At 53.8% G+C, this 25,543-nt stretch overlaps 1 protein-coding gene across 4 annotated transcripts in view; it reads right to left on the bottom strand.

The window, feature by feature from the left end:
• Positions 1 to 25,543, bottom strand: part of SHF (Src homology 2 domain containing F) — a 49,193-nt gene that overhangs the window by 4,263 nt on the left and 19,387 nt on the right. Inside the window, exons 3-7 of one of the 4 annotated variants that reach the window (XR_001357753.2) lie at positions 21,340 to 21,558; positions 19,435 to 19,578; positions 13,018 to 13,189; positions 12,153 to 12,272; positions 6,836 to 6,984 (exon numbers count right to left, since the gene is read on the bottom strand). Coding sequence is in view for 3 of the 4 variants with exons in the window: in XM_025199870.1 (XP_025055655.1) it covers positions 1,731 to 1,815; positions 12,153 to 12,272; positions 13,018 to 13,189; positions 19,435 to 19,578; positions 21,340 to 21,558 (740 nt within the window). In the remaining variant the exon portion in view is untranslated. Of the gene's footprint in view, positions 1 to 1,730; positions 1,816 to 6,835; positions 6,985 to 12,152; positions 12,273 to 13,017; positions 13,190 to 19,434; positions 19,579 to 21,339; positions 21,559 to 25,543 lie in introns of all 4 variants that reach the window. The other 3 variants (XM_025199870.1, XM_014518384.2, XM_025199871.1) reach the window with 3 other exon arrangements.

Genomic DNA, 25,543 nt, shown 5'->3' with positions numbered 1-25,543 from the left:
TGCATTAGCAGAATGGCTTGCCATCCAGCATACAGCCAGCTGTCTGCCGATTGGGGGAGGTAGCTGCAACAGTGATAGCAACTCAGCTCATGCAGGCAGCTCCCCACAGAGCTCCCAGGGTGCCACTGGGAGGGCTGCAGATAGGCGAGGGGTGTGATCCAGTTCACTCCACCCACCTGCTAGGATCAGAGGTGCTGCAGGGAGCACCAATGCCCAGCCTCTACTCTGTCCCTTATGCACAGAACCCCACAGGCAGCTGGTCTGCAATCCGTAAGAACATAAGAATGGCCATTTACTGGGTCAGCCCATAGGTCCATCTTGCCCAGTCTCCTGTCACACAGGGGCAGAGAGCAGATGCTGAAAGGGAGAGTGAAAAGGATATGACCAGTGTTTTTTCCACCGTTCCTCTCTCACTTGCTGCCTCCAGCATTTAAGATCTAGGAAGGCCTGATTCAGACGTTGTGCCCCTAACTCCTGTGGCTCAACAGCTACTGATGCACCTTTCCTCCAAGAATGTGTCCAATCCCTTTTTTGAATCTGGCTAAGCTGTCTGCTTCCACAACATCTGATGGCAAGGAGCTCCACACTTTAATTGCACACTGTGTGAAAAAGAAATTCCTTTTGTTAGTTTTAAACTTGCTGCCTACTGGTTTAATTTTGTGACCCCTAGTTCTTGTCTTGTAAGACAGTAAATAATACATCCCTAGTTAGTTTCTCTTTGCCATTTAGTATTTTGTAAACTCTTATGTCCTCCCTCAAGTGTCTCTTTTCTAAACTGAATAGGCCTAGCCTCTTTAGTTTCTCCTCATATGGAAGCTCCTCCATGCCACTAATCATCCTTGCTGGCCTTCTCTGTACCTTCTCTATCCTTTGTGAGGTTTGGGGACCAGAACTGGGCACAGCATTCAAGGTATGGATGCACCAGGGATTTATAAAGGGCCATAAAGCCCATGGTCTCCATGTCACAGTAGCTGCCAGAGGCAGGTTCCCTACCCAGTCACGGGGCTGTCCTAACCTCTGCCAGCTCTGGCCATCACAGAACCCAAGTCTTGGAGGCAGGAGCCCCTGTGGGGCTAAGTTGCCTTGCCCCATGTGCTCTGTTCCCATGCACTCCAGCCCACGCTCCATGACAGAGTGGTGCTGACCCCGTGATCCCAAGGCAATTCCTGCCTCAGGCCTCCAATATCTGAGGGGCCCAGCTAGCGCTGCTGGTGCCAGGCACCATTTGAAGCCTGGTGCTTGTGTTAGGCGATGCTTGGTGACAGCTGCCTGCATTCTCATAATATCTAGCCTCAGCAGCCTCTCCGGCCCTGCCCCTGCATTACGGGGTCAGTACAGAGTGGTGAGCCTGTGCCTCTTAGTGTCTACTTGTCCCAAGAAGGGCAGCTCCTGGGTGGGCTCAAGCAGCCAGCTGCTGTCACCTCCCTCATGCCCTTCCCTTTAGGCTGGCATTGCTCCTTGGTGGCCATGCCATGCTTTCACCGTGCTGACTCCTGCTAGTCTGGGCTCCATTTTCCAGCCTCTGCATGCTCAGAGACTGCTGCATTTACAACTCAATAGCAGCACACAGAGGAACCCTGGCTCCAGGACCAGCCACTCTCCCTGTCCCCTGTGGCAGGGGGAGCAGTTGGGGGATTTAGCCCTTGCAGACTGGTGATGGAAACATGGGTAGTAGCATACAAAGCACAGCCCCTGTGAAACACCATGGACATCATATCAGCATTGCCTACCAGGTGTGACCCCACTCGCCAAGACCAGGGCTGGGGCTGCTCCCTGTGGTCCAAGGGTGGGCAACCCTCCACCTCCTGCAACTGGCTGGGTGGGGGAAATAGAGCAGGGTGTTAAAATTTAACTGCTGGGTGGGGGAACTTCATAGACGGTTCACAATGGAATGGCTTGTGAGAACGTGTGTGTACAGGGGCTTACTCATGTGAACTCCTGTCTCCATGTGTGAGTACCTATCTGTACATACATGCACACATGCCCATGTCTCCATCTCTGGTGCATGAACCTGTACATGCAGGCACATATGGATGTCCCTACGTGTTGCATGTCAGTGTCAACACCCTGTTGCTGTTTGCACCCCCTGCTTCCTGCTCTCTCTCTGGTTGATAGGGAAGAGCTGCGGAAGCCACGGCCAAAACTTTGAACCCTGCATAAAGCTCCCACACCGCAAGACAAAGCAGCAGGAAGGGGCTGACCATGACATCTGGATGCAGGATACAAAGGTTTTTCAGGCTGGGACCTGGGAGCAGCAGGGTGATGGGACCAGTTCATTAGTGGAGCCTCCCTAGGTGGGTGGTGTTAGCACCAGGACAGCAGGCAGCAAGCACAGCCAGTGAATGCAGCCTTCTGCATTTCTGCTGTCCTTATTAACAGAGCTGGGGGCTGCTGGGCCTTCCCAAGCCTCATTCCACTAGGCAGCTCCACCCTGAGGCAGATGACCATCACAGCCCAGTGAATCCAACCACAAGCTCAGAGGCAAACCATGGAAGCTGGCACCAACCCTGGATGCAAGCCTTAGTTCCCAGAGCAGACCAGCCTGTGGCAGAGCAAGAACCTGGGCTGTCCAGCAAACCACAGGCACAAGTGTGCGTGTATGTCTCCTTCATGCAGCAGCCCCATGCACAGGCTCCATGCTGTATGAAGCAAGGTCCCTGTAAGGCACTATGACGTTCATACCAGCAGTGACTCTCAGAACCCAACTTGCTTGGCAAACCATATGTATGCTGCCATCCTAATCTCTGCCTGCTTTATCCATCACGGAGCCCAAGCCTTGGATGCTGCAGTTCCTGAGGGGCTAGGCTGCCCTGCCTACGTGCCCTGTTCCCATGCACTCCAGCCCATGCTCCATAACTGTATGCCAGCCCCATGAGCAGGCTCCATACCCCAGGGCAGGTGGGTGCAGCAAGAACCCAGAGAACCCAGCAAACTCCATGCATGCCACACCTGCTCACCCAGCAAACCCCATGCATGCCATGATGGGTAAACTTTGTGCTGTGTACCAGCCCCAGCATAAAGGGCACAGTGGGACTCCAGGCTACGTGCACGATCATGGAGGGTGACTATACAGGGAAATCGTTCACAGCAATTAGGGATAGGAAATGGCTTTGTTTTGGCCTGCAACACCTGATAAAGGCCCAGAGGGCTTGAGAACACATGGCCCTTGCATTAGGAGGACTGGGACAAAGAACTTGCCTGTTGCTCTGGTTGCTGCAAAGGTATGTACCAGCCTTAGTCAAACCCCTGGCAGCAAACCTGGCTAAGAAGCTAGGGACACTGATGTGCCAGTGCTGTGAAAGGCAGTGGCACAGGGGCTTGTCAGGAGAGACACTGGTGCTACTGCCCTGGCCCAGCCCCCAGGAATGCATGGGCTGGGACTGCCAGAGAGGAAGACGAGCAGAGGGAGGGTATGTGTGGGAGGAAGGGAGGTCCAGGCTGGGCAGGAACAGCCCTAGATCCAGCCATGTGTGCAGGGATATGTTAGGTAGAGGCCTGTACACTGTGCCCAAGGTAACAGCTGTCCTGCTCTGCCTTCAACTAGTAGCATTCAACTACTTATACAATCCAGCAAGGATTAAAGACAGAAAGACCACACTACGCCAAACAGAAAGGTCAACTGATTGCCCCCAAGGACTTTGTTACAATCACATGTGGTAAACAAGAGTGTGGGAATCAATGGGCTAAACCTGGTGTGCTGGCAATTAGGTCTAATTGGTGAACTGAATAACGAGTGGGTGGAACAGCTCGTCCATCACCCCTTTCCAGGGACAACAATATGACTCTCATGCCAGGAGGACTGGACAACACAAACCTTCCCCTCACGGCTGCCACCCCCACATACACCTCGCTCCTAGACCCCTAGGAACTGCAGTGCCACCTTCTCCTCCTGAGAGAGGATCAGATTAGTGCCAACCAGCCAGGGACCCAGAGGGCACTGCCAGACTTTGGTAAAATCCTGAACAGCTGCCAGGATGCAAGACACAGGCTTCTGCTACCACCCCTTCCTCAAGGGTCCCTTTTTCTTCCTTCACCTCTTTTCTTCTCTTTCCTCTCTCTTTTTTCCCTTCCATTTGAAAAAAAAAGACCCAGGAGTAGTGGCTGAGACCATTTTCTCCCCCATATTGCTGTGTACCTATGACTGAAAAGGAAGCTAAAAGCAGAGCTATGAGGAGCCTGAAGTGGACACATGTTTGCCAGGTCTCAGAGAGGCTGACATGACCGTGGGCACAGCCTGTGTTTCTCCAGCAATGACACTACATGGAAGTGTCACCACGAGACAGAAACAGCCCTTCCTCTCCCTGCCATTCTCCTCCCCCCTTTTGCGTGTATGTGTCAGGCTTTGCCTTCAAGGAAGCAGGATCAGGCTCCAACAACAACCACAGCAACAGCCCCAGCCCATTCCCATCTGAATACTTCTCTTCCAGAAAAGGACTGTTATTATCAGCTTTAAAATACCATGGAAAAGACTGTTGGATGGGGTTTCCCTTATAAAGACACTGCACAGCTGAAGGGCAAGGGCATGAGGGATACTGTTAAAACAAAAACATTACATAATAATCTATATTTTCCCTGGTTTCAGGGAAAAAGGACTGGAAGGGGTTTCCTGGGTCAAGCCTAGCCCAGCCCAACCCACTCTGAGACCACACTGTAACCCTATCACAAACCTATCACACTCCATCGACAGGTGGCATAGAAAGAGGCTAAAGGATTGTTAATAGCAAGTTGCTGCCTTGTGACTGAGCTAGCCCAAGTTTCTGTACCCCATGCCCTGAACCTGCTGTTCAGTAACAGGGTCACATTAACGGCATTCACTCTCCAGGCCCAAATGTTACATCAAAATTAATGCAAAAGACACACACCTCCTTCAGCCTCCTCATTTGGGTCTGGGTCCTGCCAACAACCGATGCACAGCTCCATCTCAGACAACAGAAACACCATCAACTTACTGCCAGTTTATCTGGCCAGCCATCATCCCTCTATCAACAACAGCACGCTCTGAGCCTATCCCACTGCATGCTAGCTCTCTACTGCCACTGACCTGGGCCCCACTGGACCTACCTACATTGTAGCAATCGCAGGATCTTGGTGAGGACAGAGCTGAGCATGGCCTGCCCACCTGCATCCACTGATGAACTCCAAACTTGTATTTTCCTGTAAGTCTACTGCCTTATTCCTAGTAGTCACTCTGAGGTTGGCTGGAGACTGAGGGATGAGAGCAGGTGCAGAGAGACAAAGCCCAGAGTGGCCTCGCTGACATATTTCTAGGTTTAGAATGTGCCAGTGGACAAAGGTGGACAGGGCCATGGGGTGTGCTTGGCCTCCTCACCAATACTCACCATGGCAGTGGTGCAGATAAGACCCATATTAGTTGTTGAGGCCACGGAGAGAAGTACAATAAAATCCACTGAGATGGCAATGTGTGGAGAGCCATACCAACCCTGCATGAAATATAGCTTGGGGAAAGTCTTTAGCAAGCAGATGAAGCTCAATAGTAAGACTTTGCTGCCAGGCAAAATCTAAGTGGGTAAACTGGAGCAGCAAACAAAGGCAATTTGGACAGAGACTGGAGACTGCTGTAGGACACAAACCAATGGCTTGAAGTTGCAAAGTAGGTTTAGATGGGATATCAGGAGAAATGTCTTCATTGTTAGAACAGTGATGCAGTGGAATAGACTGCCTTGGGAAGTTGTGGACTCTCCATCACTAGAGGTGTTCAAGAAGAGGTCGGACAGCCACTGGTCAGGGATGATGTAGGCATATGCCTATAGCTATGCCTATGTTCTACCGTGGGCCTTTCCCATGCTTCTGGGCTTTGCTGGTTACCCCCTTCCCCACTTTCTGCTACATGTGTCAGGGTGCTTTTAAACCTTCCTCAGAGGCATTGGGTATTGGCCACAGCCAAAGCTGGGGATTATGACTGGGGTGTACCAATGCCCCTTCTAGGACTTCAACCCAGAGGTTCCTGGCTAGAGGGTCTTGCCCCTCCATTCAGGGTCAGACTGGTTGTCATATTTGGGGTCAGGAAGGAATTTTACCCCATGATCAGACTGGCACATACTGTGGGGTTTTTTGCCTTTCACTGCAGCAGGGGTGTGGCCCTTTGCCAGGGATCTCTTGAGTGTATATTAACAACTTTTCTAGAAGCAGGACATTGGCTGCTGTAGTTCCCTGGCTTTGCCTGTGGCAGTTTAGGGTGTTATGTCTTGTGCTGTGTTAGGGTTGACAGTAGTCTCATGAGGAGTTTAGACTATGGTTTGTATGGGATGGTTTGGATAGGGATGATCCTGCCTCAGGCAGGGGGCTGGACTTGATGACCTTTGGAGATCCCTTCCAGCCCTATTTCTCTATGAGTTCTATGATTCTATAAGGAGAGTGTTTCTTTCCATTTGGGTCTGGTTCTAAACCAGGGGGCAGATACAGAACACAAGAGAATGACTGCTGACACCTGTCTGGGATTTGCTAAGCTTTCTCTTCTGCTGAAGGACAGAAAAGATTTCTGGTGCTTGAAGGGCAGGCCACCAGCCTGGTGGCTCTGCTGGGTGTGAATGCATGACCCGGAAGTACCATTTCAATGCAGCTCAGGATCTGAGAGCACAAAGACTTCTTGAAGAACCAGATTCAGAGACCATTTCCATAGATGCCACAAGGGGAAGAGTCAGCAGTATGGAAGCTGGAGAGAGTAGAAAATGAAGTGGACTAGTGATCTGATAAAATGTGCTAGGGTGATGTTCAAGCCAGCTAGGCGTACTGAGTGGCTGTCAGATACTCAGCAAGCCAACTATGGAGGAACCTGCCTTTGGAGGAAGAGGTAAGAGAGCTCCAGCAGACATACCTGATAGGGGTCCTTGAAGCATGAAGGATGCAGTTATCAAGGGAGGGTTCTTCAGCCGTCCTAAGAATGAAACATTCGTCTATGATGACTCCATGTTAAGATGGGCAGAGAATTCAGCAAGGGACACAATAGGATGACGTGCTGTCTCCCTGGAGCAAAAATACAAGATGTTACTGCAAGACTGGGTGGGATTATGGCGTTGTCCAGGGCATCTCCCCTGGAGAGGATGCACCATGGAACCAACCATATAGCACCACATGGAGCTATGGCAGCTCACAGAAGCCTTCAGAAATCTAATCAGGGAGCTGAAGAGGAAAAACACCAGTGATCTTTTCAGAGATCTTTTCTGTCCTATGAGTGAGAGAAGGCAGCAGACACCAGAGATGAGCCACTGACTGTGTCACTTGAGGGTTGGGGCCGCATTCCAGCAGAGAGTTAGTCGTCCAAACAGGATGGTCTGCACTGCACAGGGAGGCAGAGAGGGGCGTAATTTTCTTGGAGGGAAAATGGCAGAAGCAGGGAGGCCAATACGATACACACAAACTTGGTGTGTCAGGAACAAATCAGACTGTGAAGAGAAGAGATGATTCAGTTGCTTCTATACCCATGCCAGGAGTCTAGGTAATAAGCAAAAGGAACTGGAAACTCTTACTGAGGAGAAGGAATTTGGTGCAACTAGCATTACTAGATCTGGCAGGATGTTAACTGCACTGTTCTCAAAGGCTGAGGGCTGCCCACTGTTAAGAAGGACAGAGTGGGTGGAAGAGACCAGAGATGGCACTATATTAAAGGCACCACTCCCCTGTGACAGTATTATCACTAAGTCAGGACACCAGGGTCATGAATGCAGATGTACTGATGTGAAAGCTAGCAACATCCAGGCTACACCCAAAGAACAGACTGAGATACCCCCTCCAACATGGTGTTACTGGATGCATTTTTCAACCTGGAAGCCAATACTAAAGGGGACATGCTGGCAGTAAAATATCATTTGAATTTCTAAAAATCAGAGGTGAATATTCCCTTACATAAGAAGGTCTGTATGCCAGCCAAAAGCAAACCGATGGCATGAGCAGAAGCTGGTGGTTGTCTAGGAACCATGGCCTAGTTACACACACTTTGGGCCAAGAGAGAAGGGTCCTAGCCAGTGACACCTCTACCTGGGACTCCAGAAGGGCTAATTTCCCAAACCTAGGGAAAATTACAAGCAAACTTGACTGTGAGGAAAAGCTTAGATGGAAAATGTTAAAGAAAATGGCATGTTCTTTAGAAGAGCTTGTTAGCTGGCCAAAAAGCCACAATTCACAATCAAGAAAAAAAAAGGGACAGCATTGGCTAGAAACCTATTCTACTAGTTCAAATGCAAAGCAAATGCAACAATTAGAAACAAAAAAGGAACATACAGCTAATGGGAAAAGGTGGAAATACAGAACTATTAATATAAATTAGACCTCATATAAATAAAAATACATTGTTAGGGAAATAAAGACACCAGGTGATATCCCTAAAGACAATACCATGGTGTTTTTAAGGAATGCTATAAACAGAAGAAATGCTAGCGATGGTAGAGCCCCATTATAAGATGGAGATGACAACATGGTTACTAACAGTGAAAGAACAGCAAAAGAGTTGAATAAACATTTCTGGTCTGGGCTTAGAAATGCAGCAGGATGATGTACTCATACCACAAAGTACTACTCAGGCTCTTTCTAACCAAGGAGACTGTTAAACATCAGCTACTAGGATAAATATTTTTAAATCTACAGGCCTGAATAATTTGCCTTACTAAAAGAGCTGCCTGAAAAGGGACTGGAAGAGTACTGATGTTGTCCCATATTCAGAAAGGGTAAGAGGAAGGGACCAGGCAACTATAGACCATACTTAGCCTGGCATCAGGCCTGGGTAAAATAATGGAAAAGTTGATACGGGATCCAGTGGTTCCAGACTGAAAGGAGGAGAATGTAATTTGAGCCAGTTAACCTGGTTTTGGCAAAAAAAGGTCTTCTCATGCTAACCCTGGCTGGGGAGAAGGGGTCTTGTCATGCTAACCCTAGTTCTGGTCTCTGAACTGATGACAAGTTTGGTTGATAAAAGGTAACAGCATAACATGTGGGCCTGAATCCAGCCCCCACCCCTTTTGGTAGCCAAGTGTTTTACGAAGGGATTGTTAGACCTTACTCCCACCTACACCTCTTGACTTGACTTCTGAGCATGCACAGAAGGGATCCTCTATGCCAGTTATGCCATTGTGTGCACTGGGGGCAGAAGCAGAGGCCAAAACCCTGGGCACTTTCTTTCCAGGGCATTGCCCATTTCACTGAGCTGCAATGCCTCCTCCAGCTTGCTCTCCTTCTGACCCTATGTATGGCTGTCCAGGGTGCCACATTCAACAAGAGGGGTGAAGGGCACTCTTGGTCCTGCCCAGCCCATGGCCTGGTGGTTAAGGCACTTTACTGGGCAGTGGGTCCAAGCCCCCTCAGAGTAATGTAGGGCCTAGACAGAAGCTCTCCCAACTCCCTGGGCAAGTGCCATAACAACTGAGCTACTGAGATAAACGGCAGGCAGGAGCACTGCCTCCCCATCCTGGGACTTAGAGAATTATGGGCTCTCCCAGGCCAGACAGGAGTCACAGACCATATGTGGCTGTAGACCAGGGGGGCTAACTCACAACACACGTGCCACAAGTAACACAGCAGCTGTGAAGCATGCAAGTCCCTGATGCTCTGTAAAGGGAGGTGCCAGAAAGGAGACAGTGCTAGGTGGAGCAGAGTGGGCAGGACACTGCAGGAGGAGGTGCAAGCCAATACTGTCAAGAGCCAGGCGAACCCTACCCTGGCCCTGAAGCTCTGGCTGAATTCTGAGTTTTGGACCCTCACTTGCTAGCCATATAAGACTGCAGCAGCTGTGGGGCCAGGGAAAGGTTAACCTAGCTCTTCTCAGTGACATCTCCTCTCACAGCAGTGTCTTGCCACTGCTCAACTTTGTGCTGCCTTGGCCAAAGCCTTGAGCCCTCACCTCCATTCTGGAGCCCCACGGCACACACTACTGAGTACCCCACCAGGAGGAGGGGATCAGAGCAGCACTCCAGGGTGCGGGTGGGCCTTAACTTGTGGCATGCCTGCCAAAAAGGTTGGCTACTACTGCCACAGAAGATCCCATTCTGAACATGGTCAGAAGGATAAGCTGAGCTGCAAGAAGACATGGCACATAAAAGTCTCCTCACAGATTAATTCACCACCTGTGGGGGCAGCTGCACTTGGCCTCTAGACTTCTGCCAGGCATTGGACTAAGCATCGCAAGGCAATCCAATTACAGAATGAACCCTGTACAGCAACAACAACAGAGATCTCATTCAACTGGTTGACAGACCTCAAAAAGTAGCCAAAGAGCAATCAAACAGGGGTGTTTGTAATGAGGTTCTACAAAAATCAATGCTCTTTTTGGTATTTCCATCAACTATCTGGAAACAAATGTAAAATCAGTAGGTAACACATGGCTCAGGAGAGTCGTAAATACCCAGCAGGACAGGACAGTTCTACATGGCAATCAGGAGCACAGTGACTGGGGCCTGCTCTCACGCAATGCTTTTTAATACCACCCAAATTCTACACCTTGAAACAAGTACCACAGGTCACACCTGTTCAATGGGATTACTTCCTGGCACACAGCAACAGTTGAGAAGGAGTTAGGGTCCCAGAGGACAGCCAGAGCATCCTGCCCACACAATAATGTGCTGTGGCTAAAGGGCAAACACCACCTGTAGAGGTATTCACATGGCAGTGATGAATGGGGGCAGGGAGTAATTTTACCTCCAGATACAGCACTGGGGAGCCTGATGCAGGGCCTCTGAGTCCAGCCCCGTGGTCTGCATTTTAGAAGAGGATGTAGAAAAATTGGAGGAGGTGCCGAGAAGAGCCACAGAAATTATTCAAGGGCTGAGGAGACTCCTGACAGCAAGATACCGATGGAGCCCAGCCTGCCCGGCTCATCACTAAGGGCAGGGAGAAGACTTGACTGTGGGGTATGAAGGCTTCCCTGGGGAGGAAATGGCAGGTTCCAGAGGGCTCTTAAGCCTGACTGAGAAGGGAAGATAGGAACCAGTAGCCAAGACCTGAAGCCAGACAGACTAAGAAGTTAGGTATACAGTGAGAATAAGGAGAAACTCCATCTCTCTGCGCCTTCAAATCCTAACTAGAAGCCTCTATAAGCTGCTGTTGCCAAACATAATCCCAAGGTATTGGGTTCAAGGCAGGGTCAACTCAGTGAAAAAAGAACAACCTATGACAAGATAGGAGGTCAGACAGGACAATGTAATGGTCCCTGCTGGCTTTAAAGTTCATGCTTCTCTCAGCTTCTTGCCATCGCCTAAAGCACTCAACCTCCCTCCTTCTCCTCCCGGCCAGGCCAGAAGCCTTTCCCTCTTCCAGGGGGCCCCAAGGCAGATGCCTGTGATGCCACACTCCCTTTGAAACACATCTCGTCCACTCATCATCACCACTACATGGCTGGGAAGGATGGCAGGTGCTACAATGCCCGGGTACATGCAGCATGCACACATGTACATACCAGCCCCTAGGGGCACAGCTTTGAATCATGCAAGTGTGTGTATGTGCCAGAGCTTGTCCCCACACATAGGCACATCTCTGGGTGCATGGGCTGAATGTACAAATATCCAGTGTCACCATGTGTACAGGCAGGCTTGACTGTGGTGCTGTTTGTGTCATGGTGTTTCTCTGAAGGTTAGATTGCTGGGCTGTTATTGCATCTGTGTGTGTGTGTGTGTGTGTGTGTGTTCCTGGGCATCTGACTGTGTTGCATCAAATTGTGTCAGGATATGCCCAAGGCATGAGCTGTGTAACTGTGGGCAGTGCTAGGGGCTGGCTGACCCTGAGGTGCTGCCAGCTGTATCTGCAGGAGGCACAGCATGACATGATTGCTCAAGCTCAGCTCCAGGTGTCAGCTAGAACTGCCCTAAAAACTGCCCTAGAACTGGGCTAGGGGCAGGGCTAGAGGATGGTGGCCAGCACAAGGAGGGCAGCATAGCCTCCCCTCCCCACCCAGTCTGGAGCCTTAAGTCCTAGGCATACTGCCAGCCAGCACAGGAGGATGCACAGAATCTGGGAAACAGCAGGCAGGCTCACTGTCATCCAAGTCCAGCTGGGCAAAAGGCAGTCAGACCTCTGACTGACCCCCAGCCTCTGTGCCTGGCACTGTCAATGGGTCAAAAGTAAGGGGAAGGCTGGACTGGGCTTCCTCTCTGCATGGTTGCCCAGTTCAGCCGACACTACCCTGTTCAGTGCCTGGCAGGCGCACTCACTTCAGGGAGAGGGAGAAGTCGTCCTTGCTGGTCTCACTGTTGCGCACCAGGTAGCTGGCCTCCTTGCACAACCTCAGCAGGGTCTCGGCGTCCGTCCGGCTGATCGCCCCATGGTACCAGCTGTGGTGCGAGAGAGTCACCAGCTCAGGGGCACAGCAAGGACACACAGCACTGTCCTGTGAATGCTGCTTAAGGAAGAAGCTGGGGAAGATGAGGAGGGGGCGGCCCCATACCAGTGGACCAAAGGGAGACAGCTACAGGCAATGAGGGCAATTTGCTGCAGGCTACCATGGTTTGCTTCCTGGACCTTGTGGCAGCAAGATCAGTGAGGCAACTCCTGGTGGTCCCTCAAGTATACCAGCACCTGGCCCTATCTGTGCCAGGTGCCAGATCTTCTAACAGCTCACAGGTTAGGAGATTTGGTGGGGCAGGGCTCTGGGAAAGGCTGTGGAGGGCTGTGGGGAGGGAGCCAAAGCTCCAGAAAAGGTGGCACAAAGCAGGAGAGGGAAGAGCAGCTGGGAGCCCTGCTTTCTGGTCTCAGGGGGAACAAGTGAAGGACATGTCAGGGGCTGGGGCACTACTGGGGAAGGGAGGAGCAATGGGAGCCCTGGGAAGCATGAAGCGGAAAGGGCTGGGATGGGGACAAAGGATGGACAGTGCAACATGGAGGAGCAGAACAGACGGGCAGTGGCACATGGGGCAGGAACAGGCCCTATTAGGTGTTTCCTGTACTTGCTCCTGATCCATCAGGCAGCAGAGCACAGGGAACAGTGCATGTGATCCCTGGGCTGCTTCAGACAGGGCTGTGTGGGACCTTGCATGCCTAGGGAGCTGAGGGCTGCCAGGGGCAGGGTGGGGTACTCACCACTGGCTCTCAAGCGGCAGGGCTGGGTCAATTCTCTCCCCAATGACCAGGCCAGGCTCAGCATTTGGCACCTTGGCAGCCTTGAGATGGCTGCTCCCATGCCGGTGGGAGGCCCTGGCCTTCTCCTCCCTGCAGGGTGATGTGCGGCTGCGGCCTGGCCCCTCACACTGTCCTACAAGACAGACACAGTGTCAAAAGGTGGCAGAGTGCCCGATGCCCCAATGGTGGATGGTGCCCAGTATCCCAATGGTGCACCACTGCCCGCATCCCTGCAAGGGGGCAGGGAGGACCAGTGAGCTGAGCCTGCCGCCTCGTGAGACCCTGAGCCACACTCACTGTCTACTGAATGAATGAATGAGCCTCCCAGTGCCTGCAAGCCCAGGCATCTGTGGGGAAGGGGTGAGGGGACTGACTTGGGGTATCTGGGTACTCTCCTCCAGGATTTTGCCCTGGGGTCCCCCCCCAACTACCTACCACAGGCTAAATTACCATGGTTTCATCTACAAACACATAGGAGCCACACACCTTTGGTCCAGGTGGCTTCAGCTCCCAGGAACACCTGGTGATGCCCTACAGGCAGATGCCCTGTGCCAGGTTTGTAGAGGCCCAGGATGCCACACAACAGCCAGTGCTGGCTACTGAGGCCCATATGGAGATCATAATCCTAGAGCCACTCCAACCAAGAGACCAGAGAGCCATTACCTCCAGCAGAGGCAGAGATCAAAGGTGAGCTGGCCTGGCAGGGGGCTCTGAGAGGGTCCATGAGCCTGAAACTCACTTTGTCCCCAACCTTGGCCAACCAGCCCCTTCTCCTCAGATGTGAGAGAAGGGGTAAGGGTGGTCACATGAAGACAGGAAGCTCCAGGGGGTGGGATGGGGGGTGCACTGCAGGAGAAGGGGGGTCTTTGGGTTGGTGCATGGCTGCCTGTTTTGGACCAGGCTCATGCCCTGCATGGCAGTCACATGCAGGGTATCACCAACATGCAACATCTTCCTGGCAGGGAAGGGGTCACTCAGTCCCACAGCATACTGGGTCACAGGCAGCCCCTGGGGGAATCCACCCACTGAACTGGGCCCTCAATGCCCTCTGGTGAGGCCCACACAGCATCAGGCTTTCTACAAAACCAGCTTCCTGGAGTGTTCAGGACAATTCTCTCCTAGAGAAAGCACCGTCAGGGCCCTGGATACCAGCCAGGCTGGGCTCTGACACCCTAGCCCAGGTGCCCATGAGAGAGCCATGTGGCTGATCCTGTAGATCTGGGGTTATGCTCATCTTACCCTAGGACCAGTGGTGATGGTTCAACCCAACTGGTTCATCCCAGATCCTCTACCCCTGCCCCAGCCTTGGCATGAGCCACCCGTATAGGGTTGTGCCTACATCTGAGGAGCTGGGAAACAGCCACATCCTCATATGAAGGCAACTGGAGCCTCTGGGTGGGACTGGCAGTGAGGCAGCTCCTACTTGGCCCCAGGGCAAGGGCTCATCCCAGCCAGAGGCCCCAACAGGCAACCAACTGTAGGGTACTGGGCTCAAGCCTCACAGCCTCAGCTGGTTTGGCTTGAAGTCTGTGAGCATCCCCATGCGGACAAGACTTTGCTGAGCTCTACACAGCCAAGCCAGAGTGCAGGAGGACCCAGCGCTGACTGTGGGCTGGCGCTGCTCCACACCACAAACCAGGCATGGCCCCAGGCTCTGTAGCCCTGTCCCATCCTGGAATGGGCACTGGCTTCCTGCTTGGGATGCGCTCTCCTGACAGCTCCCCCCCCACCCCCAGATCTTGCCACCCCCACACTTGGCCCCGGCACATACCCCACCATTCCCTCCATCCCCACCACACGCAGCCCTCAGCAGAGTTCCTTTGAGGTTTCACTCATTCCCTCATGAACAGCTCCCTCCTGCCAGTACTCACCTGTCAGCTCCCCCATGGATACTCTCCCCCTTCACAGTCCCTTGTTGCTGCAGCCCCCCCCCCCATCACCCCCCCACCGCCCCATCCACATTTCACACCCTTCATATCATATTCCTAGTCACTTCCAGGCTGAAACTCTACTTCACATCCCTCACAGGTCCTTCTGGGCTGTAGAGTAGAGGTTCCCAACCAACAGGCTGCGGCCCAGTACCAAGCCATGAAGGGTTAGCTGCTGGGTCATGGCAACTCGGACCCCCGTCTGTCTGCCTGGGCGAGTGGCTTCTGCCACCAGCAGTCTTGTGTGGGGTTAAAGCTGGGTGGTGGGGCAGCCCTGGGAGGGAGGCAGCTGGCTCCTTGTGCCCTGTCCCACTCCCACCAGTCCACAGTATAGAAAAGGTTGGGAACCACTGCTGTAGAGTACACACGTCACAGCACACTCCCTTCCACCTGCACACACCTCCACCTCTCCCTCTGGTCATTGTCCCACTCCTGCCTGCTGTACCCAAGTCCACATGATGCCAACTGGTTATTAACCTGTGATGAGAAAGTGATATGCCCCCAGCTCCATCTCTGTGTTTCCCTTGGCCATGACATCCATGCCTTAATGCGGTTGGCTGCCATCCACAGTCCCTCCAGGAGTCAGAAAAAGTCACAGGCCCAGCCACAAAGGCTGATCTAGGAATTTTAGTGCTCTGGGCAGAAACCCTGGAGAGCGAGATGGGGGAAGAGGGTAGGGAATGCTGACCATTGGAAAGTCTAACCCTCCCCACACACAGGCAGCTGCTGCCTTGGCATGTGCTCCCTGGGGGCTGCCCTTCTGGTACTCAATGCTGGTGCCCCACTCACCCACCCCTAGTTGCGCTACTGCTCAGCCAAGTGTGACACCTCCTCAGGCTATTGTAGCTCAAGCCCACCAGTTTCCATAGTCTGTGGCATAGAAGGCAGCAACATGCTTGGCATTACATTTGGCTGCCTTTAATTCCCCAGATGCTCATGTGCAGCTGGGTTAGCTGAGGGCAGCCTTCAACGTAAGTCTGGAGCAGGGCTTGAACTCTGAGTGAAAGGTCTTTACTGCTCTGTCTCCATCTCCATCTCCTGCCTGCAGTTGGATCATTCTTTTCTCTGGCATTGACAAATAACTTCTATTCATCTGCCCAGAGCATTGCTGCAAAAATCATTTCCCTAGCCCACTGCACTGCCCTGAGCCTCTTCTCTGCTACATCACAGCCAAGCTCATCTTCTCTCTCCAGGTCCTCCACCACCTTATCCTCTCCCCTGCATTCCCAAGACACTGGCTCTCCCCTATGATTGGCCCCTATTGCCCATGCTTTTCTTTGTGCCTCTGCTGTGCTGCTGCTCACTCTCAAGGGAAGCACCCCCAAAACACTTGCAAAGCCACTTCCTTGCTCTCCTTTGATTTCCTCCTTAAAACTCTCCCTTGCTGTGAGGTTTATAAATAGCCTGACAGCTGGTGCACTGAGACCACTGCCTTTCGCACCAGCAATACCTTCTCATCCCTTCCTACAGCTCCCTCATCTACCTGTCTGCACCCAAAGCAATACATCACGGATGAGAGAGGGGGAAATCAATAGAAATTAGAAGTTATGAAGTGCAATAATTGGTCAGGAGAGCTGAAGACATTGGGGAAAGAAAAAAATCCATGTTTGCCAGGGCTAAGGACAATACCAAGGAATCTTTAGGGTATCTTAAATCCTAACAACGGCAAATGTCCAATGCTACATGGAGGTGATGAAGTTGGTAATAAAGACACAGAAAAAATGGCAGTAAACATTATTGGGTTGTAATAGGAAAGAAGCAGGACAATGTGCTCATACCACATAAGGATGGCAAACTACTTTCCAGTCTGTTAGTATCCAAGGAGGATGTTAAAAAATTCTACTGGGATAAACCTCTTTTTGAAATCCCCAAGGATGGATAACTTGGCACCCAAGATTTCATAGACATTTGGGCTAGAAGGGACCCCGGAGGATCATCGAGTCCAGTCCCCTGCTCCAGGGGCAGGAAGTCAGCAGGGATCATAGGATCCCAGCAGGAATCATAGGATCCCAGCAAGATAAACATCCAAGCGCGTCTTGAAGGTGTTCAAAGTGGGTGCTTGAATCATCTCTGGCGGCAGTCTATTCCAAACCTTAGGACAGTAAAGAAGTTCTTCCTTATGTCCAGCCTGTCCACAATTTAGGAAGTATGTGGAAAAGCTTGAAAGAGTCAGAGGAGAGCCACACACATGATCAGAGGGCAAAAGAACAGGCCTTATGAAGAGAGGCTGCGAGCTACGAGACTCCTCAGCCTGCAGAAGTGCAGGCTCAGGGGTGACTTGGTGGCAGCCTTTAAGTACATAAGGGGTGTGCATCAGGCTCTGGGGGAGCTCCTGTTCACCAGAGCGCCCCAGAGGATGACAAGGTCCAACAGTCACAAACTCCTGCAAGACCATTTTAGGCTGGACATGAGGAAAAACTTCTTTACTGTCCAAGCCCACAAGGCCTGGAACAGACTCCCCTCCAGAGGTGGTGCAAGCACATACTCTGGACACTTTCAAGAAACATCTGGATGTTTATCTTGCTGGGATCCTTTGATCTTAGCTTGGGCAGGGGGCTGGACCCGATGATCTTACGAGGTCCCTTCCAGCCCTAATGTCTATGAAATCCATGCCATCAACCCCAGGCTGGCACATTTGGAGAGAGGTAGGTGGGGCCAAGTGCCAGTTTGTACCAAAACAAGGCACCCCTGCTAGAGGACACGGCTTATAAGGCTTCATGTAATGTCCTGGAGAACACAGCACCTCCTGCCCCACAGCCAGGACACCATGCTCATGGGACCTCTGTGATCAAGGCCCACACATCCCAGCCCTGCCTTTCAAGCCTAACCTTAACCATGATCACAGACTGGGACCCTTGTTCCCACTACCCATCAGCTTCCCCTCTGCCTCCTCTACCCCCAAGTGCTTGGAGAGCCTTGCAGAGCCAGGGTGGCCCCAGGGACAGCTTCCTGCCTGTGCTGCAAACAACCCTGCAGGCGTGTGAGAGAGGCAGGGAGCGAGCAGAGAGGTGCCCCAGGGACCTGGCTCTTATACACTGTTATTTCCTCTCAGGATGATTTCAGCATTAATAATATTGTTTTGCGCTCCTCCAGAGAGTTCATTATCGTTCCCCTGCAGCACAGGCCCCTGAACAAATTACTTATCGATCACACAGCCCTGATGAGACTCTCCTTTGTGCCGCCCTGACATGCCAATCCCCACAGCCCTTCACAGCACTGGGGAGCACAGCAGTGACCAGGCCAATGAAGCCCATCCCCTCCACAGCCCCCTTGCCCAACACAGCTTAGATGGCAGCACCAGAAGACCCCCAACCCCTCCCCTACTGCTGGCCCCAGAAGTTGACCCACAGGAATTATCCTCTCAGGGGGTACTGGAGATGTGCTGCCTATCCACACTGCCCAGCCAGCCAGGATAACTCGGCACCAGCACAGCCCCATGGTCACATTTGTGCTGTCCTAACCCACATCTCCTGCAAAGTTCTTTGGGGACCTCCCACCCAGTGCCCAGCAAAGCTCCCAGAGCAGAGGATTCTGGGAGATTACAACAGGCCAAGAGAGCTGGCTGGGTTTGAGTGGTAGGAGGGTCATGCTGCTGGGCTCTTGGGCATTGCCAGCCCACCAGCTCATGACGCAGCATGGACTGGTGCTGCTAAGAATAGGCCTGGGTGCACACGGCACAAATGGGGGCACTGGGGCACACCAGATGTCAGAGCAGTGTAGCAGTGGTCGTCTGAACAGTGGCAAGGCCATTTCTGGGTCCTAGAGTCCTAGTGCCCCTGGCCCTTTCCTGCCTTAGCAGGTATGCCTGGCACAGCAGTAGGCACTCAAGCTGGGAACTGCTCAGGTTCCCATGTATACCAGGCTGCCACTCAGGCATGTCCATCAGGCATGTCCAGCCTCTGCTTGCAAGCCCCTGCAGCGCATATGTGCACACCACCCACACACTGGGGCTGCCTCTCCCCAGGCCACCAGTGCCTCATCCAGTGTCACCACCCCATGCCCAGGCCAAAGATCATGTCCCCTGGCACTCCTTGCCCTGCTGTCAAAAGTGGGGGGCCAGGCAGGGGCATGCATAACCCAGCTGAGAAGATAGTGTCCTCACTTGTGCTGGCACCCGAGTGACTGACCCTCCAATGCCAGGTGCTGAGCCTTCTGCACACCAAGTCTTTTCCTACACCCTACCCAATACTGCAACCTCCCCTCCTGTTGTCTCTTGCCACCTGTGCCCAGGAGCTGGCAGGCACTACCACCCCACCTCACCATGCATTAGGGCCATGTCCCAGTTCCATGCTGGGAGCTGGAAAAGCAGCTGCTAAGACCCATTTGTGGGCCTGTCACTGCAGCCCTAAAAGCTCCTGTTCCAGGCAGAGGCTGCCTGATGCCCCATCAAGCATGAGGCTGATACGGCCTATGGTGAAGCAGGGCCTCTGCCCAGTAGCATAACACTCACCGTTGGTGTCCTCATGGCTCTGCTGGGATGGGCCATGCTGTGCAGGAGTTAGGGGGCCGGCCTCACCTTCAGGGGGGCTGGCACCGCCGTCCAGCTGTCCCACAGGGGGTGGCCATGGCAGGTCTTTGATCACTTTGATCTCAACTGGATAGAGGCAGCAGAGAGAGAGAGATGGATGGGTTCAGAGAGGCCACTGCTGGTCCTGCAGAGATGGGCAGCAAAGCCACGTAGGGAGAGAGAGGGCTGAGCCCCCATGTGCCCAGCTACACACAGTATGGTGACCCGGGCACCCACATGCTGCCTCCAGTTCCACCCATGCAGGGCTGAGCTGGGCAGGGTTGCACACCCATCCACATGCTGGAACCCACTAGCTGAGCAGCCCTGGACCTGTGAGGCAGCCACAGTGCATGCCTAGCAGGATCCACTTGTCCTGCATAATGCCAGGCACAATGGGATCCTGCGGGGAGTAAGAGGGACCACCAGGCTGGGCTGGTCCCTCATGGTATGTTCCTGGCTCACCTGGCTCTCACCTCTGGCTACCCCACCCAAGAGCCAGCTCAGCTGTAAGCACCAGTTGTGAGAGGGTGCTCCGTGCCCTGCTATCTCCCAGTCCAGGACCAAAGTATCCTGTCCCCTGCCTGTCCAGGGCTCTCCAGCTCCTCAAAGTCAAACCCCTTGGACTTTTCCAGGGCTCTAATGAGTCTCAACAACCCTGATCCCAGCTGGCTGGTGCTTGTTCATGCTGCTTCCAGGCTCCTCTGCCTGGGGCCCTGGCCTCTGTCCAGCTCAGTGCTACCTTCCCACTGGGACACTGCCCCACCCATCATCCCAGGGCACAGCTCTCCACTCTCACTCTGCTGGGGCTCAGCACACACATCACACACACAGTCCAGCACAGCCAAGCATCTGAACCCTACAATACTGTTGGGAGGGTGGGATGGGGACCGGAGTCCTGAGGCCATCCCCCTCCTCCCCCCACATACACATAGCCTGGCTTGGCCAAGCTCCAGCCATTAAGCTGCACTGCAGATAAGAGTGTGGCAATTAGCAAACTCTGCAGGGGGAATGGGCGCTAATGCACAACATGGATTTCCCCATTAATGTACGCCAGAGCCATCGATCCCACTGCAGGGAGATAAATTGGTTGGAGACTCCCACCACCCAGCTGAGGGCAGCAGGGGCCTCCCCGCAGGCCACACTGGGCTGGGGGTTCCCGCAGGGGAACTGCAGGACTTTTGTCCCGGTGCAGTAACCCAGAGCAGCAAAGCAGAAAACATGGCAACCCGAGCAGGGGACCTGTGTGGCCTGCTTAGTTCAGAGCCTGCAGCTCGCTCCCAGGGTCTTCAGTCAAAGCAGGTAGGAGTCTGTCCCCTCACCACTCCAACCACAGATCTAAGGGCTGAAGGGCAACTTCTATAGCAGCTGGCAGGTTTCCTTGCTAGGGCTGGAGTCCTGGGCTGCTGTACAAGTGCCACAAACAGCTGATGCCCTAGCACCACTCCTGTTACACACTACCCCGCCTGTTCTAGCACTCCCCTGCACCCTCAGGGTACCCGCACTGCCCCCATAACATAGCCATTGTAGTACCCCTAACCCTAACCAGCCAAACTGCTGTGTGCCACCGGCACCAACCGGGCCCCCGAGATGCCAAGGAATGTGTCTAGGCAGCCAATAATGATGTGTGCCTGGGTGCCTATGAGGAGCAGCTCCAAAATTGGTATGCAGGAGGCTGGCAGTCCTCACTCACAGCAGCCCTGCACAGGAGGGATTACTGGAGAAGCCCAGGGGAGAGCATTTTAGGAGCACAAAACACTGCAGGCTGATGCCATCTGAGGCTGCTGGGCCTGGCCCAGCCAAAGCAGTGGTGCCCTCCCTGCATCAGGGGACCTGGCCCACCACGCTCACCTGCAAAGGCCTTGGAGATGCGCTCCTTCTTCCACTCCCAGGGCTGGTCATACTCCTCGGGTGGGCGCTCATCATCCTGGGGCAGGCGGGACTCCCTGGGCCGTGGGCAGGCCGAACGCTCACTGTCCACCTCTGGCCCATTGGGCACTGGCTCGTAGGGTGTGTCATACAGATGCAGCGGCCGGGCGGGGGCCTCCTTGGAGCCCTTCTGGCGGATCTCTGCCAAGAGGGGGAAAAGAATAATGCCATGAGCCCATTCCTGAGCTCCCCCTCCCCAAAATAGTGGGCCCAGGACCCCACTGCAGCAGGGTAGGAAGCCCAGGCAGCATGTGGGATGGCCCTTGCTCAGGGGGATCAGAGACATATGCTAAACAAGATGGAGCCCTGGAGCCTTCTAGCACAACAGCACATTATCAGCTCTGGACTTGGGGGTAGGCCCAAACTTGCTAGGACTCACTGAAGTCTCCCAGCCATTGTCCCTCCTGATTCCAGGGGCTGGGGATCCCCACATCTGGCCCCCAACAGGTCATGGCATCCTCACACCCAGCATCTCTGGAGGCTTCTCTGTTTCAGATCGGGAGGAACCATGGCTCCCCTCAGACCCTGCCACAGATGACAAGGATCTCAGGGCATGTCCCAGAGAAGGCCCAGAGTCTTAGGAATGAGTTGCCTGTCCTCTCAGGAACGCCCAGCCCTGCTAGCAAGTGCCAGTGAGTCAGCGGCCAGGCCCAGCTGGGCGCTCAGCCAGACTGAAGCACAGCACAAGCACGGCTTTGTTCTCAGTGCTGCTCCAGGCTGCCAGCCCTTCCCGATCACCAGCTTGCTGCTGGCAGGGAGCAGTGGCTGCCCCCCTGCAAACGCCTCATGATAGCAGTGTTAGTGAGCCAGCATCAATTGGGGATGCGGGCCTCTGAGGCTGTGGGAGCTATAAATCCTGCCCAGCCTACCTGCCTACCCCCCAGAGCCCTGACCCCCAGCCTTCCTGACCAGAGGGAGCAGAGCTGGCTGGGCTGGCCAGAGGAAGCACTAGAGTGGGCAGGAGGCTACCAGACCCCAGGAACCATCCAGCCCCTCAGACGTGCCCACAGAGCAGCAGGGGTGACTGGGATGTCCTGCACTCGGGGAACAGAGCTGCTGGGGGCTGGCTAAAGGGCCAGACAGCACTGAGCTGCACTGCAGAAGTCGGCGAGGGCAAGGGTGGTATGTGGGTGTGGGTAGGGAGCGACTTGGCTGAACCATGTCAGCTAGAGCACTCCCCAGTGGCTACTCCTGAACACTGCTGCTGCCGTGGTCAGTAGGGTGGCACACTCTGCTGAGCATTTCCCCAGGAGAAGAGCCTAGACACACTGTAGGCACATCTGACTTAGTGCCAGGCTGAGCCCTCTAAGTGACCGCCCAAAGGCACAGCCAGGTGCTCCAGTGCCAAACTGGCTACCTGGCTCAGACTCCTCCGCCCAGCCCCACAACTCAAAAATTCCACCAAGGAGGGCTGAATGGCCCTGGAGGGATTCACCACCACCATTCAACATGAATGCCAGGATCCCAAGAGGAGTGGTAGGCAGGTAAGAGAGCAGTGTGGCTGTGATGGGAATGCAGGTGCCACTGGGGCAGGGCACAGCTGTGAATAGCAACAGCATCTCCCCCTGGAAGTACAGGTGATATCCAGCAGGTGCACCCCCGCATGCATCAATGACACAGCTGCATGCGTGTGCACACACACCCTTCACATCTGTACTGACATGTTTATATAGACAAGCACACACTCCACTCCTCCGAAGCCCCATGCGACAGCAGATTCCACAGGGGCCACCTGGTTCATCCTCTCAGGCATGGCATAAGGCCAAGTTGGATCCAGCCAGTCTTATGGGTGACTGTGGGGCCTGAGGCCTGGGCAGCGGTGCTGCCAGAAGAGAACAGAAGCTGGAGAGAACTCCTCTCACTGTCCCAAGGGGAAAACTCCTCTAGGGAGCCCAAAGAGGGCACAGACAGAGCTGGAGGCAAGCAAAGCCCAGTTTGCGCACCATGCTGGGAGCTGCACATCCAAACAGTGGCGCTGACTCCTGTCCGTGCTGCACGAGACAGAGAGCCTCCTGCTTCTCCATCTCATGCTCTCTGGGGCCCACAGCTCTGTCAGGGCCTAGCCAGCTCACTGCTCATGGAGGCAGCTGATGTCCTCTGGCCTTGCCTCTAAGGTCCCCAGGAGAAAGCTTGAGCCTAGAGCTTAGTGCAGGCTAGATGCACTGGTTGTGCCTGTCAGGGCCCCTGCACCAGGTTTGGTTCTGGGAATGCAGCCACAGCAGAGATATGAAACACAGGGGATGGCAACAGGGTCTTGTGCTGCACGCATTTCTTGTGAGGAGCTGGGCAAGGTGACTGCTTGAGGGGCCACAGCTGAGCTGGGGTTATGCTGGGTAGCCTGGCTCTAGGCTGGGCAGAGGTGGGGACGCGAACAGCCCTGATCTGCACCCAGCTGCAGACCTGATTAGAGCCCCTGACCACCCCTGCTCCCGAGGGGTCCTCAATTGGCAGGTTCCACAGCCAAGCTGCAGCTCACTGTCCCCTCAGCACCAAGCCCACAGTTTGGAGGCCACTGCTTCAGACACCACCTCCTCCCTCCTCAAGCTTCCCCCACCCTCTGCAGCAGACTGACTCCAAAGCCCCCTACACCAAAGCCTGTCATCTGATTGCCAGGGGCAGCCCCATGCTCCCTCTCTACTTGGGAGCCCCCAATATATGGCTCCATCCCTTTCAGTCAGCAGCAGTGTAGTAGATATGCCCACTGAGCCCCCATCACCCCCAGAGCAGGATCGTCTCCTCAGCTCTCAGGGACATGCTTCAGAGGACACCTCCACAGCTAGGGAGACTGCTGAGTGGGACTGACCCATGGACCTTCCCTTGCCCTGCCTGGTTTTAGCTTCCACCACACAACCCCCTCCCTGAACACAAAAACCCAAAGGGTGCTTCCATTGGAAATACAATACCTACCCCAAAATGGCATGCTGCTTCTGTGCTACCTCTCTCCTTGCTGGACTCCCTGTACCGCACACCCTGCACCGCCACCTCCCCTCCTCGCAATGGCCCACCTGCCAATCTGGGAGCAGGGGAGAATGGCAGAAATCAGCGCTGCTTGTTAAGTGTGATTGGAGCAAAAGTTAAAGGAAAGAAATCTCTAAACAGAGAAAGAGGCTGAATGGAGACATTTCATCTGCACTGTCACTGCGGCCACCTCTGAAATGCTTGTCATGGTGGTGGGGCACCCTGCAGAGAGGGCAATACCAATACCGCAGACCTCAGAGGAGCAAAAACAACCCCAACAAGGTAAGGGGGTGAGCAGAGAAGAGGGACTGGCCTGAGCAGCTGCAGGCAGAGGATGAAGGAGAGAACAGGGCAAACGCCCAAAGACAGCAATGTGCAGGAAAGGGCAAGGCACAGGAACAGGCCTCAGCACATACCATACAGCATGGGCCCTGTCAGGCTACAGTTCGGCAGCTGGTCTGGCACTGAACCCCACTGTCCCTGTCTTTGCAGCACTTAGCTCCCAAGCTAGCTGGAATAAGGCTGGTACAGGTTTGCCTGCAGCCCAGAAAGCTGGGACCTGTAGGGAACAGGTCTATGGTGGGGCTTCATGCTGTTCTGAGCAGAGCAAGGCCTGCTTGGCATCAGCTGGCTGGGAAGGCAGGACAGCTCTATTCCCACTTAATTTTCCTGCAGCATCCTCATAAGACCCACCATACAAACAGGAAGGGAAGCAACACAGGAGCTGAGCTTTCTGTGTGACCCTCAGCCTTGGGTGGATGCCGCACAGCTCAACTGCTGAATGTGCTGGACTTTCTCGCATCCTGACCTGCGTGGCTCCCACTCAGGAGATGAACTGGGTCCCCACATGTTTCTGGGCCCCTCTGGGGGTGGGGACAAAATGCTTTGAAGAACCACAGTCCCTGCGATGTGACGAGCCAGCTGCTGTGGCTGAAGAGTCTTCTTACTCACTGAAAACCCAGCCCTGGTGGTTTTGGAAACAGGAAAGCTTGACTCAAAAACTTCTCTGGAGTCAAATAGATGCCAGAGACCTCGCCAAGCACAGACTCCCCAGTCCAGATTCAGTACTGACAAACTCTCTGAAGCTCCCCAGCCTCAGCAAGGAAACAGCTGTCCTCCCGCAAAAGCTGCTCAAACCTTCCCAAGCCATTTGCTTCCAGGAAAACCA

Source organism: Alligator sinensis, unplaced genomic scaffold (assembly GCF_000455745.1).
Source record: "Alligator sinensis unplaced genomic scaffold, ASM45574v1 scaffold1097_1, whole genome shotgun sequence".
Taxonomy (NCBI): domain Eukaryota; kingdom Metazoa; phylum Chordata; order Crocodylia; family Alligatoridae; genus Alligator; species Alligator sinensis.
The sequence above is the reverse complement of the archived record's forward strand: the minus strand, read 5'-3'. Positions and strand labels throughout refer to the sequence as shown.